This window comes from Choloepus didactylus, chromosome 8 (assembly GCF_015220235.1).
Source record: "Choloepus didactylus isolate mChoDid1 chromosome 8, mChoDid1.pri, whole genome shotgun sequence".
In the NCBI taxonomy this organism is placed as follows: domain Eukaryota; kingdom Metazoa; phylum Chordata; class Mammalia; order Pilosa; family Megalonychidae; genus Choloepus; species Choloepus didactylus.
Window position 1 is genome coordinate 90871649 of NC_051314.1, and position 16813 is coordinate 90888461.

At 34.9% G+C, this 16813-nt stretch overlaps 1 protein-coding gene across 1 annotated transcript in view; it reads right to left on the reverse strand.

The window, feature by feature from the left end:
* The window catches only part of ARID2 (AT-rich interaction domain 2), a 283049-nt gene that overhangs the window by 132931 nt on the left and 133305 nt on the right, over positions 1–16813 (reverse strand). Inside the window, exons 5-6 of the mRNA XM_037848145.1 lie at positions 4094–4312; positions 1225–1292 (exon numbers count right to left, since the gene is read on the reverse strand). Coding sequence (XP_037704073.1) covers positions 1225–1292; positions 4094–4312 — 287 coding nt within the window. The remainder of the gene's footprint in view (positions 1–1224; positions 1293–4093; positions 4313–16813) is intronic.

Sequence of the window (16813 nt, forward strand, 5' to 3'; positions counted from 1 at the left end):
AACCTGTCATCTAAAAAAAATTCAAGAAGCCATGCCAGTTTATATTAAACTTTAAAAAATGCTTTGAAGTAGTATTATTTTAAAGACAACTTATAGCACTTAAAATAGACTGATGGAAAATATTTTGATTAGTAAAACCTTATCATTAGCAGTAGTTTAAAGACTAGCAATATTCAAAGAAAAGTGTTTGACGCATCTTGCCTTTTACAATACAATTTACCTACGGTAAGTTTAAACAATTTTATAATTTAGTATATTTTAAACTAGTTGGAGATGAACCCCAGTTTCATGTTTCTTTAGCTAAAGTGCCACTGGAAAAATCTTACTATTAGTTGATAGACACCGCTTCTTAAATCTCTTTTAGTCCAAATTTATAACATATATCTCACTGTAATTGCTTTTTAATATTTTAGTGATTAATCAAATAATACTCATATATATAACCTACCAGATTGCTTTTTTCTGACTATTTTAAAGAAACAATGTAAATAGGTTTAGAAATCTTACCCAAAGAAGTAAAAAAGGGAAAACTCAATATGATGTTAGATGAAATAATAAAATATAAATGTTACTCATGTTTCAGGTCAATAAAAGGTGTTAAGACAATAATGTTTAATGTGCATGTTCTATTACTAATAATTGTAGACTGTGCCCTCAGATGGTAAAGAGAGGAAACATACTATAGTTATTTGGAAGTCAGGAAGAGTTAGACAGGTATAAGGAAACTATTTCTTCAAGGCTTTTTGCAGTTTTTTACTTGAAATTCATAACCCAGATTTGTTTCAAAAATTTATTTTCTGATATTTTCCTCCATATTAACAGCCAATAAACTTTTAGAGTCATATATCCTTCTGAGAATTTGACGATAGGGCTGGATCCTTCTTCCTTCCTGAAATGCATATATTAAAAAACATAAAACTAAAACTCCCTGAAACCCATTCCAGAGCTCAGGTTAGCAAAAGGGTGGATCCACTATTTACTGCTATTGTTTTAGATTTATCGTTCTCAGAAATCAATGTATAATAAAATAAGAACTTTATTTCTATTATTAAATATCCTAAAAATATTTTACTCAACTCATTCACAATTAAGAGGCATCGCTACACATTATGCTAAAGATACAAATACAGATATCGTCATGAGCACAAACAGAGCAACCACTGATACTCTGACCCTTGGCTACATGTAACTCCATGGTTCAACATTTTAATTTATATGAATTACCTTAACAAAATCTCTATCAGTCTTCTCTTTCCATTCTTCTCCAAATACAGAAGAAAAGGATCCTAAAGCTAAAAGAATCAATAGTACATTCAGTAAAATGGAAGTAAGTCTTTCATTTAATTCATTAATAATAAGTAGGCTTGGAAAAACACTAAAACTATATTTTAAGATATCCTATTTAACAGTTATTTTACAGTAAAATACAGTAAGTCATGATAATCTCTTTTGAAGTAATTTTTTAAATTACAGGAGTTAGAAAAAATTTTATGTTTCTAAAAACTAAAAGTGTACAACTCATTTTCAGAATAGTTAAATAGGTAACAGAAAAGAAATAAGTACTGTAAGGAAGTTACTCTGTATTAGTTTTCATTTGTAGGGAAAAATATTGAAAAAGTCAAACTAATGTACTAATATTTCACTGCCAGATAATTATAATTTAAAATCTTCATATTAATTTCTGACATAAGTGTGTAATTTGTACCTCAAATAATATAGTGCATGGCATTCTTTGGAACTACTTCCCACAATGTGAAATCTTCTTTAAGAAAAATTTGTTTGTGTTTCTCAGTAAGTTGTTTTAGGGGAAAAGTGAAACCATTCAGTTTTGAAAGCTTCTTCTCAACAACACCCAACTTCCCACCCACCCGTGGCATCAACCCCCCCATCCCCCAAAAGATAAGGAAACAGCTTTATCATTTTCTGCTCTTTTGTGTTGCCAGGTCATTTTGTCAGTTATGGGACCAGACAGATAGTAAAGCAGAATGATAAAAATGTCTAAATTGTGAACATGTAACCCACTTTAAAAATTAGGTAAATGCTTCATTAACTATCAAGAATTCAGTAATGAAAGCTACTACTTTTAAAAGGCAGAAAGAAAACAATATGGTGGCAATTGATAACAGAAAAACTAGTTTTTATGAACTTCAGTCTCTCTTAAAAAGCAAAATTAAGCTTTCTTATTGGGCATGTTGTGACAAACAAAACAAATGGAAATATTTTCCATTGTAAAAGAGTTACTGAATCTTTGTAATCTTAATATTTCCTTTAAGTATATACCTAATATAAAAGTTAAAATAAAATAAAATAAATTTTGTAGAGTACTTAGGTTAGAATAAGAATTTTCATTGAAAACATATTAAAAAGGGTGAAAACCAGAGACACTTTAACATGAATCACATTTATTAATGAATATTAATATTGATATGAAAGCCATGAGGAAATTATATAAAGAATTGCTATGAAAGATTTCAATATATAAATTACCCGTTATGGCATAAAGCAGCATTTTATAAAATACTGAATTTACATATACGTAGCAACTTAATCAGAAAACTGAAGCCCACTCATCATTAGAGACAAGAGTTTTTCTTTTTCCTACAAAATCCTATAAAGAAAAACCTCAGTGGGAAAAAATATTACATGGAAGTATAAGACGGAAAAATTAAATTTTTTGTCACATGGAATTTTTGTTATATTTCTTCAAAAACAAAAAACATATAAACCTTTAACTGTTTTTAAAAGAAGCAACTTCATTTACCTATCAACTAAAACCCCATGTTCTAAAATAATAAATCAAAACCTCTCAAAAGTTAAGCCAAATCAAACCTATTATTTTCACAATGTAAAACCACTGTTATATAGGGTCTTCATAAAGTTCCTATGTAATCCAGAACTCTAAGCTTTTAAGACTGTTGGAATGACAGAAACATTCCTTAAATAGCATTTGCTAATTTATTAAAGATTCAGATTGTTAGACTGTATAATTAATTGGGCTTTTTAGATAATTAGAATGCTTACAGAGCAGGACTATAAACTGGGTCTCAAGAATGGCCATGGCTTAGTGCACCAAAAAACTGGTACAATTACTTCTATCATATACATAACTTAAGTTATTCACATGTAATCCTTTTTAAATGGATTATAAGGTGTCAATAAATTTTATGGTTTGAGAATATATATTCTTTCCAAACATTTCATTTTAAGGTTTTTAAGAAATGTGAGATAATTTCCAACTTCGTTCTATATTAAATGCTAAAAGTTGTATTTAAAAGAACAAAATTAAATATCAGGAATCAATGAACAAGAAAGTAAGATAAAAATTCACAAACTTAAAAATTTCACAGTTAAAATAGAAAATGAGAAGTAATGATCTTGGTTCCTCCCCCATGTAACCAAGAAACTAATTTTCACTTTTATTTTCACTAACTTCAAAACTGTCTTCATATGAAATAATTACATGCCAGATTTCAAAAAATTCTCCTTTGATAATCCCCCAGAAATTAAGTTTGAAAAATACACTACTTGACTCAAACTAAATTTTAGACAAATGAATTCATTCACAAACACCTTGCTATTTAAAGACAAAAACAAAAACAGTCACAAATCTGTAAAATATAATAGGAAATTCTCTTTCAGACTGCCTACATCATGCTATTTTGTTTCCCATATGATAATTTCAGTTTCTGTGAAAACATCCTTTAAAAGGATACACTTCTGGCAAAAGCTGTTACAGTGGGGTCAGGATAGGGGGAGGGTTGGGCAGCAAGAAAAATTTTATATCAATAACATCTAGCTTACACAGATATTTTAAAGAGAAAATGTATTCCAGGCATTTATTTCAAAAGCTCTAATGAGATTAAATCATTATCCAAATATTTAAGGTTAAAAATCAAACTTTCATTATCTTAAATAATAATACATTTAATATACTGAGAGAAAATAAAGAATGCTGATTATATTGACAATTAAAAACAATTTTTCTCTTTACTTAAAAATGTATTTTGGAATAATATTCACAAGTGTTAAATATGTACATCTAACTAAAAACCTTCATAAGATAATTATAAAATATATTCAGTTTAAAACTTACTGTCATCAAATACCCCAGCATTAGCAAGTAATAAGGTGATGATTTTAGGGTCTTTTTCAAGTTGCATGACATGCTTGCTTTCATTTGATAGGAGAGTGCATACATTAATAGCAAAGTCCACTTCATTTGGTAGTCCAGATAACAGTGAAAGCACCAATTTATTATAATCATTTGGCGAATTGAAGTCCATAGATAGCCCATAACTTTGACGCAGATAATCTAAGAAAGATAAAAAAAACAAAAACATATTTAAAAGTCCAATTATTTATTTTTTCTTTTATGGTGCGTGCTTTTGTGGCCTAAGAAATCTTTGACTAACCCAAGGTAACCAAGATTTTCTGTAGAACAATTATTTGAAAACATTACAAAACTTTGCAGAATACATATATTATATAATCATAATATATACATAAAAGAAAATGTTATGTTTTTCGAAATACCTAATCTTAACTGGGGCAAATTGCCCCTTGGCAGCTATGTCCTGAGACAAATATTCCAAGTGTAAATTTTATTTATTTATCTTAAAACAAAGAAATAAATAGCTTAAAGGAAACAGTTTAGGGTTTCAAAACTTCTAGATGAAGCACTTTAGAATATTTCAGAAACTAGATAAAAATAATAATTAAAAATACAAAAGTAACTACATGGAATGCAAATGCAGATCTACTGTCACAACATACAAAAGAAAAAAATTATGTACATAAGGAATTTCTTCATTTTTCAAACTAAATATTTGAGAAAACTCTACAGTCCAAAAAATTCTAAGAATGTCTGCAGTAACATAATGGTGATGAAGTACAATAATATAATTATAAATTACTCTGATATAGCTATTATTGGTTATGGTCTCTTGCCTTTCCATGTGAATTTGATAACTGGCTTTTTCATTTATGGAAAAAAAACTGCTGGAATTTTAATTGGGACTGCAAGGAATCTGTAAATCAGATTGGGTAATACTGACATCTTAAAATTAAGTCTTCGAATACGTGAACACAGGATATTGTTCCATTTATTTAGGTCTCCTTTAATGCCTTACAACGTTTTGTAGTTTTCAGTGAACAAGACTTCTACATCATGTTTAAATTCATGCCCAGGTATTTCATTCCTTTAGATGCTATAGTAAATTGAATTTTTTCTTTTTTCTGCTGTTGAAGATGACGTATTGTCATAGAAAACGTAATAGTAAAAAGCAACTTCAAATAACTAGTATGGTATGATGGCACATTTAAGAGAAATAAATACACATTTGCATTTATATTTTAGTCATTTTTTAGACCATTAAAAAATTTTTAATTATAAAAGTTGAAGGTTTATAGAAAAATCAGATAAAAAATACAGTGTTCCCATTTGCCCCCCAATTGTTGACACTTTATATTAGTGTGGCAGCTTTGTTTCAATTGATGTAAGAATATTAAACTGTACTATTACCTATAGTCCATATTTTGCATTAGGTATATTTTTCCCATATACCACCCTATTATTAACACCTTGTATTAGTGTGGTACATTTGTCATAATTCATGAAGGAACATTTTATACTTACAATATTAACTATAGTATATCATTTACTATAGGGTTCACTGTATATATAGTGCTGTTATCTTAATTTTTATTCTAGTAACATATATATGATCTAAAATTTCCCCTTCTAACCACATTCACACATATAATTAAGTGTTGTTTATGCTCACAATATTGTGCTACCGTCAATATCCTTTTCCAAAATTTTACAAAAATCCTAAGTACAAATTCTGTACAATTAAGCATTAACTCCCCATTCTCTACCCTCAACTCAGCCCCTGGTAGCCTATATTCTGGATTCTAACTCTATGAGTTTGCTTATTCTGATTATTTCACAAAAGTGAGATCACAAAATATCTGTCCTTTTCTGTCTGGCTTATTTCACTCAGCATAATGTCTTCAAGATTCATCCATGATGTTTCATGTATGAGGACTTCATTATGTTTTGTGGCTGAATAATATTCCAATGGATGTACACACTACATTTTGTTTATCCATTCATCAGTTGATGGACACTTGGGTTGCATCCATCTTTCAGCAATTGTGAATAATGGCACTATGAACATTGGTGTACAAATATCTGTCTGAATCCCTTCTTTCAATTCTTTTGGGTATATACCTAGAAGAGGGATTGCCAGAACATATGGTAATTCTATACTAAACTTTCTGAGGAACTGCCAAACTGTATTCCACAGTGGCTTCACTGTTTTCCATTCCCACCAACAATGAAACAGTATTTCTATTTCTCCACATGCTCCCCAACACTTGAAGTTTTCTGGTTTTTTAATAGTGGCCATTCTAGTAGGTGTGACATGATACCTCATTGTGGTTTTGATTTGCATCTCCCTCACAGCGAGTGATGCCGAGCACATTTTCATGCACTTTTTAGCCATTTGTATATCCTCTTTGGCGAAATGTCTTTTATAAGTCAATTGAGATGATCATGGGTTTTTTTCCCTTCATTTTGCTAATGTGGTGTACTACATTAATTGACTTCCTTGTGTTGAACCACTCACACACCTGGGATAAATCCCACCTGGTCTGGGTTTATAAATCTTTTAATGTGCTATAGGATTTGATTTGTAAGTATTTTGTTGAGGATTTTTTGCATCTATATTCATAAGAGAAACTGTTCTGTAATTTTCTCATGGTATTTTTTTCTGGCTTTGGTATTAGGGTGATGCTTGCCTCATACAATGAGTTAGGTAGTGTTCCCTCCTGTTCAATTTTTTTTGAAGACGTTAAGCAGGATTAGATTTAATTCTTCTTGGAATGATGGTTAGAAACCACCTGTGAAGCCATGTGGCCCTGGGCTTTTCTATGCTGGGAAGTTTTTGATGACTGATTCAATCTTTTTGTTCTGCTGAGATCTTCTATGTCTTCTAGAGTCAGTGTAGGCTGTTTGTGTTTCTAGGAATTTGTGCAATTCACCCAGGTTGTCTAACTTGTTCACACATGGTTGTTCATGGTATCCTCTTATGATTCTTTTTATTTCTGTGGGGTCAATAGTAATGACTCCCCTCTCATTTCTGATTTTATTTATTTGCATCTTTTCTTTTTCTTTTGTCAGTATAGCTAAAGCCATGTCAATTTTATCAACTTTTCCAAGACACAACTTCTGGTCTTGTTAATGCTCTCTCTCTCTTTTTTAATTCTCAGTTTAATTTCTTTCTGAACTAGTCTTTGTTTTTCTTTTCATTCTACTTGCTTTAGGTTTAGTTTTCAGTGAACAAGACTTCTACATCCATGTTCTTCCAGGTGTGTGGTTAGGTCTTTGATTTTAGCTCTTCTCTTTTTATATAAACGTTTAGGGCTATAAATTTCCTTCTCTGCACTGCTTTCACTGCATCCCATATGTTTTGATATATTGTATTCTCATTTCCGTTTATCTCAACATGTTTACTGGTTTCCTTTGCAATTTCTTTGACCCAATGATTGTTTAACAGCGTGCTATTTAACATCCATAGATTCGTGGATTTTCCAGTACTCTGCCTGTTATTGATTCAAGCTTCATTCCATTATGGTCAGAGAAGATGCACTGATTTCAAACTTTTAAAATTTATTGAGACATGTTTTGTGACTCAACCCTGGGTCTATCCTGGAGAACGACCCATGCACACTTGAGAATGTATATCCTGCTATTTTAGGGTGCAATGTTAGATATGTGCATCTTAGGTCTAGTTCATTTAGCATATTATTCAAGTTCTCTGTTTCGTTGTTGATCTTTGGTCTAGATGTTCTAATTATTGGTGAGACTGGTTGTTCTAGTTTGTTAATGCTGCCAGAATGCAAAACACCAGAGATGGATTGGCTTTCATAAAAGGGGGTTTATTTGGTTACATAGTTACAGTCTTAAGGCCATAAAGTGTCCAAGGTAACACATCAGCAATCAGGTACCTTCACTAGGAGGACGGCCAATGGTGTCCAGAAAACCTCTGTTAGCTGGGAAGGTACGTTGGCTGGTGTCTGCTCCAAAGTCCTGGTTTCAAAATGGCTTTCTCCCAGGACGTTCCTCTCTAGGCTGCTTTCCTCAAAAATGTCACTCTTAGTTGCACTTGGGGTATTTATCCTCTCTTACCTTATCCAGAGCAAGAGTCTGCTTTCAACAGCCGTCTTCAAACTATCTCTCATCTGCAGCTCCTGTGCTTTCTTCAAAGTGTCTCTCTCGGCTGTAGCTCCTCTTCAAAATGTCACTCTCAGCTGCACTGAGTTCCTTCTGTTTGTCAGCTCATTTATATGGCTCCACTGATCAAGGCCCACCCTGCATGGGTGGGGTCACACCTCCATGGAAATTATCTCATCAGAGCTATCACCTACAGTTGGGTGGGTGCATTTCCATGCAAACAACCTAATCCAAACGTTCCAACTTAATCCCCACTAATATGTCTGCCCCACAAGATTGCATCAAAGAATATGGCTTTTTCTGGGGGACATAATACATTCAAACCAGCACACTGGTGTACCGAAGTCTCCAACTATTATTATAGAGATGTCTGCCTATCTATCCCTTCAGTTTTGCAGGATTTCTCTCATGTATTTTGCGGCACCATGATTAGTTTCCTAAATATTTATGACTGTTACTTCTTGGTGGATTGCCCCTTGTATTTATAGTGTTTTTTGTTTCTTATAACAGCTTTTTTTTTTTTAATTATAGACTTTATTTTTTAAAGCAGAAAGTACAGAGTCTCTTTCCTCCACCCACACAATTGCCCCAATTATTAACATCTTGCATTAGTGTGGTACATTTGTTACAACTGATGAACCAACATTGGTATATTATTATTAGCTGAAGTCCATAGTTTACAGTAGGGTTCACTCTTTGTGTTGTACAGTTCTATGGGTTTTCACAAATGCTTAGTATCCTGTATCTACTGTTATAGTACCATACAGAAGAGTTTCACTGCCTTAAAAATTCCCTGGTGCCATCAATTCATGCCTTCCCTTTCTTTCCATTCCAATCTTTTCAGTGTCTTTATAGTTTTCCCTTTTCCAGAATGTCATATAGTTGGAATCAGAGTACGCAGCCTTTACAGACTGGCTCTTTTCACTTAGCAAAATGCATTTAATGTTGCTCCATGTCTTTTCATGGTTTGATAGCTCATTTTTTTTTTTGCCATAATTGTATTTTTCTTAACTTTAGGCACTCCTTTGTTTCTCTAATCAGGTTTTTTTTTCCCTGAAGATTTTATTGAGATATTCACATACCATATATTCCATCCAAAGTATACAGTCAATGTCTCACAGTATCATCACCTCGTTGTGCAATCATGATCACACTCAAGGTTATACCATTTTTGTTGCTCCAAAAAGAAAAATATCACATAGACCCCCCAAAAAAGAAAACTGCAAACACCCCACATCCCTGTTCCCCCCTATTATTAACCCCTAGTTTTTATGTGGTACACCTATTACTGTTGATGAAAGAGTATTAAAGTAATACTGTTAAATGTAGTCCATAGCTTGCAATAGGTAAATTTCTTCCATATACCACTCTATTATTCTTTGTACAAGTGTCATACATTTATACTAGTTTATGCAAGAACTTATTTATATTTGTAGTGTTAATTTGTGACATACATGACTCTAAACAACTGCTTTCAACCAAATTCACCTACAATACAGCACTATTACTTACAATCCAAATAACGAGCTACCATCACCCCTATCCATTTCCAAACATTTAAGTTCAACCATGTTAAAAATTCTGTATATATTAGGTAACCACTCCCCTTTCTCTAGATTCTATTTGTAGATCCCCTATATTCTATGCTTTCAGACTCTGAGTTTACATATTCTCGTGAGTAGTGAAATCATGTATGCCCTTTTGTGTCTGACTTAGCATAAGTTTCACTTAGCCTAAGTTTCACTGTTTCACTTAGCATTATATCCTCAAGGTTCATCCATGCTATCATATGCTTCAGGACCTCATTCCTTCTTACTGCTGCACAATATTCCATCGTATGTATATACCACATTTTGTTTATCCACTCATCTGCAGACACTCAGATTGTTTCCATCTTTGGGCAATTATGAATAATGCTGCTACGAACATCAGTGTGCAAACGTCTTTATGTCCCTGCTTTCAGATCTTCTGGGTATATACTGAGTAGCAGAATTGCTGGATCATAGGGCAACTCAATATTTAGTTGACTAATTTAATTACAACAGCTTATGACTTCAAGTTTGTTTTGCCTGGCATTAGTATAGCTACCTGCTCTTTTTTGGTTAGTATTTTCATGGAATACCTTTTTCCAGCCTCCCACTTTCAACCTATTTGTGTCTTTGGGACTAAGGTGAGTCTCCTGTAAACAACATAAAGTTAGATCACACTTTTTTTTAATCCATTCTGCCAATATGTCTTTTGATAGGGGAATTTAATACATTTACAGCCAGTGTAATTACTGTAAAGACAGTAATTACTCCAGCCAATTTGTCCTTAGGTTTTGATATGTAATATCCTTTTTTTTGGCCTCTCTTTTCATTTACTGCAAACTTTTTTTTTTTAATTGAAAAAGCAGTTTTTTTTATTATGATGTTTCACCACATTTGGCATCACTATAAACGGCTAGCTAACATTTTCTGCCAATTCAGTACAAATGTGTGGTTTTGCATGCACTCTCCTTTCCTGTATAACTGATCTTATGTGAAGCATCTGATTGATCCCTTGCTTATTTTCACTTCTGTATATATTTTAAATATTTTCTTTTTGGTTACCCTGGGGATTATATTATGTAGCCTACATCTATAACCTACTAATTTGAAAAAATACCAATTTAGCTTCAATAGCATACAGTTTCTGCTTTCATATCCCTCTGCTTCCACTCTTCATGTGGTTTTTCGCCTACTTGACTATTTTATATTTAACGTCCATTATCAGAAAATATGCCCTTTTCCATGATCAGCTGCATTTGAACTCTTATACTAATTCAAGAATAGAGTTGTAATGAAGACACAGTAGTATAATTTTGCATTTAACCTTTTAGTTACTCTTTCTGAAAACCTTCAGTTTTTCACGACTCCAAGCCACTTTCTCCCGTCTTTTCCTTTCAATCTACAGAACTCCTTTCACTAATTCTTGTAGAGCAGGTCTTTTGTTGTGGAACTCTCTCAGTTTCTCTTTACCTATGAATATTTTAAACTCTCCCTCATTTTTGAAGCTCAATTTCACAAGATAAAAGAATTGCTGGCTGGAGAGAACCTAAAGGCTGCTAGGTGAGACAGGGCAAAAAAAAACACCTCCATGAAAAATACTAGATAAAAGCCAGAAAGTGACCCAGAACACCAGTTCCAGCAATGCACCAGCTGGACAAGGTCTGCTAAATCCACAGGGACCGTGCACTTGGTGAAACTGCGAGTCTGCATTCTGAAATGAGTGAGTGAGCTGGCTGAAAGTCCGGCGGCTGCGCTGCAGTGTGGGGAAACCATGGGTTGGTGTTAGGAGATGTACTAGTTCTTTTCCAAAAAAAAAAAAAAAACAAAAAAAACACCCAGGAGCGGCTGCGGTTACAATGGTGAGAACCGCACAGCGAACCACGGCAGGAGCGTGCTGTGCCAACGTCTTGGTGTCTGGCATGGAGGACAGCTCACTGCTGATTGTCTCAGGGCCAGGGGGCAGAGGGGATCCAAAAGGAGAAAGAAATCACGCCCCTTGCAGCCATCTCCCGGTGGGCTGGGAATGCTCCTGCCCAGGGCCAGAGCTATAGCCCAGAGGCACGCTCTGCGTGCCAAAGGTCCCACAGTGACAGGGAGTACTTCCCACAGCACTGTGCACACACCACAATATCGGCCTTTAGTGCACCCAAGCTAATTGTCCTGGAGCTGGGAAGGTGGAGCTGTGCAAAAAGGGGGAAATTAACACACCCAATACAGCCATCTTTACAGCAGGTTGGGAATGTCCCTGCATGGCCCGGCAGCCCAGGGATTCCCTGAAGGGCTGGCACACACTTGTGACATGGCACAGCCTTCCCTCAGCAGAGGTCCTGGAAGAACACAGCTGGGAAGGGAGACCCGCTCAGAAATCCCAGGGATCCTACGCCAATACCAAGGACTTGTGAGTCAGCAGCAACGACAATCTGTGGCAAGACTGAAATGAAAGCTCAGACTCTTGCAACAAGCCTTAAATCTCCGGGAACACCTGGGAGGTTTGATTATTAAAGCTGCCCTGCCTCCCTAACCACCCAGACACACACCCCACATTCAGGGCGGACAACACGAACAATACACCCAAACTTAGTACACCAATTGAACCCCACAAGAATCAGACCCCACACACCACAAAGACAAAGTTGGGGAGAACTGACTTGAGGGGAATAGGTTACTCGTGGACGCCATCTGCTGGCTAGTTAGAGAAAGTGTACACCACCAAGTTGTAGATCTGAAAAATTAGAGATTGTTACTTTTTATATCCAGAAAGAACCCTATCAAGTAAAGCAAATGTCAAGAGGCCAAAAAAAAACAGAAAATCTTAAAGCATATGATAAAACCAGATGACATGGAGAACCCAAACCCAAACACCCAAATCAAAAGACCAGAAGAGACATAGTACTTGGTGCAATTAATCAAAGAACTAAAGTCAAACAATAAGAGCATGGCACAGGACATAAAGGACATGAAGAAGAGCATGGCACAGGATATAAAGGACATAAAGAAGACCCTAGAAGAGCATAAAGAAGAAACTGCAAGAGTAAATAAAAAAAATAGAAGATCTTATGGAAATAAAAGAAACTGTTGGCCAAATTAAAAAGATCCTGGATACTAATAATAGAAGATTAGAGGAAGTTGAACAATGACTCAGCATCCTTGAGGACCACAGAATGGAAAATGAAAGAACAAAAGAAAGAATGGGGAAGAAAAATGAAAAAACAAAAATGGATCTCAGGGATACGACAGATAAAATAAAACATCCAAATTTAAGATTCATTGGTGTCCCAGAAGGGGAAGGGAAGGGTAAAGGTCTAGAAAGAGTGTTCAAAGAAATTGTTAGGGAAAACTTCCCAAACCTTCTACACAATATAAATACACAAAGCATAAATGCCCAGTGAACTCCAAATAGAATCAATCCAAATAAACCCACTCCAAGACATATTCTGATCAGACTGTCAAATACTGAAGAGAAGCAGCAAGTTCTGAAAGCAGCAAGAGAAAAGCAATTCACCACATACAAAGCAAACAACATAAGACTAAATAGTGACTACTCAGCAGCCACCACAGAGGTGAGAAGGCAGTGGCATGACATATTTAAAATTCTAAGAGAGAAAAATTTCCAACCAAGAATACTTTATCCAGCAAAACTCTCCTTAAAATTTGAGGGAGAGTTTAAATTTTTCACAAACAAATGCTGAGAGATTTTGCTAATAAAAGACCTGCCCTACTTCAGATACTAAAGGGAGCCCTACCAACAGAGAAACAAAGAAAGGAGAGAGAGATATAGAGAAATTTAACAGACATATATAGAACATTACATCCCAAATCACCAGGACACACATTCTTCTCTAGTGATCATGGATCTTTCTCCAGAATAGACCATATGCTGGGACATAAAACAAGCCTCAATAAATTTTTTAAAAAATTGAATTTATTCAAAGCACATTCTCTGACCACAATGGAATACAAATAGAAGTCAATAACCATCAGAGGCTTAGAAAATTCACAAACAACTTGGAGGGTAAAAATGAGCAGGAGATGAAAACATTCCTGGATAATCAAAAGCTGAGGGACTTCATCACCAGTAGGTCAGTCCAATAAGAAATGCTAAAGGGAACTGAGCAGGCTGAACGGAAGGGACACTAAACAATTGACTGAAACCACATGAAGAAATAAAGATTTCCAGTAAAGATCACATGGTAAATATAAATACCAATACTACTGTATTTTTGATTTATAACTCCACTATTTACTTCCTACAGGATCTAAAATACATAAAGTGTAATGATAAATCAGTGGTTTTGGACTCAATGTAAAATATGTAATTTTTGACAAGAACTACATAAAGTTGGGAATGGAGGAGTATAGAAACATAGTTTACGTGTCCTATTGAAGTTAAGTTGGTATCAAAGAAAAACAAGATTGTTATAGACTTAAGAGGTTAAATTTAAGCCCCATGGTAAACACAAAGAAAGTATCAGAGAATATGACCATAGAGATGAAAAGTAGAGTATGGGTTACGAGAATTGGGGGAAGGGGCAATTGGGAGTTAAGAAATGAATGTAGGGTTTCTGTTTGGGGTGAAGGGAAATTTCTAGTAATGGATGGTGGGAAGATGATAGCACTGCAACATTCTAAATGTGATTAATCCCACTAATGGAATGCTAGCGAAGGGTTGGAATGGGAAGATTTAGGCTGTATATATGTTTCCACAATTGGACAAAAAAAAAAAAAAAAGTCTAAATAGATGATGACAATTAAATGCCAAGGATGATCCTGGATGGGATCTGAGGATGGAGGAGAGGAGGCTCAAAGGGACACAGTTGGGACAAAAGAAAGAAAAAAAGGAAATATAGAACATAAGTTTTGTATCAATGTTGAATTTCTTGAACTTCTCAGCTGTGCTTAATGGGACTGCATAAAAGAATGTTCTTGTACATGGAAAATGTATATGTGAATTATATTGTTTTTTCAAGGATGTGTGCAGCTTGCTATCATATGTTCAGAAGACAGAGCAATAGATGATGGATGATAGGGAGGGAGGGAGGGAGGGAAAGAAAGAAATGGTGATGTGACAGGATACTAAAATTAGTGGATTGGGGTATTGTGGGGAGGGGAGTCCGGTATGCTGGAGTTCTGTGTATGGGGTTTGTATTGTCTTTGCAACTGTTCCTGCAAGTTTGAATTTATTTCAAAATAAAATTAAAAAAAAAAAAATTGCTGGCCAGCAGTTTTTCTCTTGCAGTACCTTAAAAATGTGGTATCACTGCCTTTTTGCCTCCATAGGTTTTGATGAAAAATTGGCAATAAGTCGTATTCAGGATCCCTTGTATGTGACACATCACTTTTCTCTTGCTGCTTTCAGCATTCTCCACCTTTGGCATGAGACATTCTGATTAGCATGTGTGTTAGGGTGGGTCTATTCAGATTTATTCTGTTTGGACTACCTTGCACTTCTCGGGCATGCATATTTATGTCTTTCAGAAGAATCAGTAAATTTTCAGCTATTATTTCCACAAGTATTCTTTCTGACCCTTTTTCCATATCTTCTCTTCTTTTCCCATCTCTTCTTTTGGGGCACCAAAGATGACTTCCTGCTGTCTTCTTTATCCCTGAGATACTGCTCCATTTTTTCTATTCTTTTTTCTGTTTTTCTGATAGTATGCTTTCGATTGTCCTGTATTCTACTTCACTGATTCTTTCTTCTGCCTTTTCAAATCTGCTGTTGTATGTCTGTACTGTATTTTTAATCTCCATCATTGTGCCTTTCATCCCCATGTTATGTTTCTTCATAAACTTTCAAATTCTTCTTTATGCTCACACATTGTCTTAATATCCTTTAGCTCTATATTCATATTTCCCTTCATCTCCTTGAATTGATTAAGGAGATTTGTCAAACTTCTTTGATTAGTTGTTCTAAATTCTGTATTTAATATCCCAAATTCTAGGATTTTATTGTTGATTGGCTTTGTGTTAAGTTTCTTTTTTGATGCTTAGTCCAACTTATTCTGGACCTTTACACTAGCCCATGTTTCACTGTTGATATTTTCTCAGTTCTTCTGCACCTGATTCTTGCCCTGGATATGCAGTACAATTTTAAAGATTGTACTTTTTGGGTAATTATTTCACCTCCAGGATGACACTTCCTTTCCTCCATTACTTTTTTGGGAATCTTGATCTGTTCTATTTGTTTTTACGAAGTACTTTCTACTCAGCTCCTAAGATTTATTTAAATTATCTCCCTCACTCAGTGTCCCTTTTCCTTACACATTCCATGACTAACCATCCCACCTTACGGTTCAGTCCCCCCCTCCCCCACTTTTTCTGAGATGCATTTCTGCCTCTGGTTTCTTCCTTGTTAGGGTATCCTGCCCTGGAGACCCAGACAGGTAAATCCAGAAAAGTCCATTTTGCATTTAGGTGGTCCACCCAACAGAAACTGAATTGAGCATGTGCAGTTATTGCTAACAGTTTTGCTGTGGCGTCTCCCTCTTTTTTCCCTTCAGTGCCCTTTTGCATGCAACAGTCTTCAGCGGCTTGTGTCCCACCCCAGGTTTCTGTGGACTTCGGTTCCTGTGCCTGGATATGTGTGGAGTTCTAATTTGCTGCTGTTAATTGCTCTATGGTCTGCACCCATTGCTGGAGGGATCCCAGCCATGGTGCCTTTGTTTAACTCCCAAGCTGTGTATGACTGAGGCAGAAGAGTACAGATTCGCCTGTCCAGGGTAGAAATTTCTGACCTATTCTTGGAGATTGTCATGTTCAGGAAATTTCCTTCTATTTCTAGTATTCTGAGTATTTTTATAAAGAAAGGGTCCTGGATGTTCTCAAATGCCTTTTCTTATTTAAGTAAGATAATCATGATGTTTTATTAATATGTTGTATTATGCTGACTGAATATCTTATATCGAATCACCTTTACATGTCCTTTGGTAAATCCCACTTGGTCGTGGTGTACAATCTTTTTAATGTGCTGTTGGATATGGTTTGCTGGTATTTGCTTTGCCTGATTTTTGCTCTATATTCATAAGGGAAGTTTCAACTATTATCTCTTCAT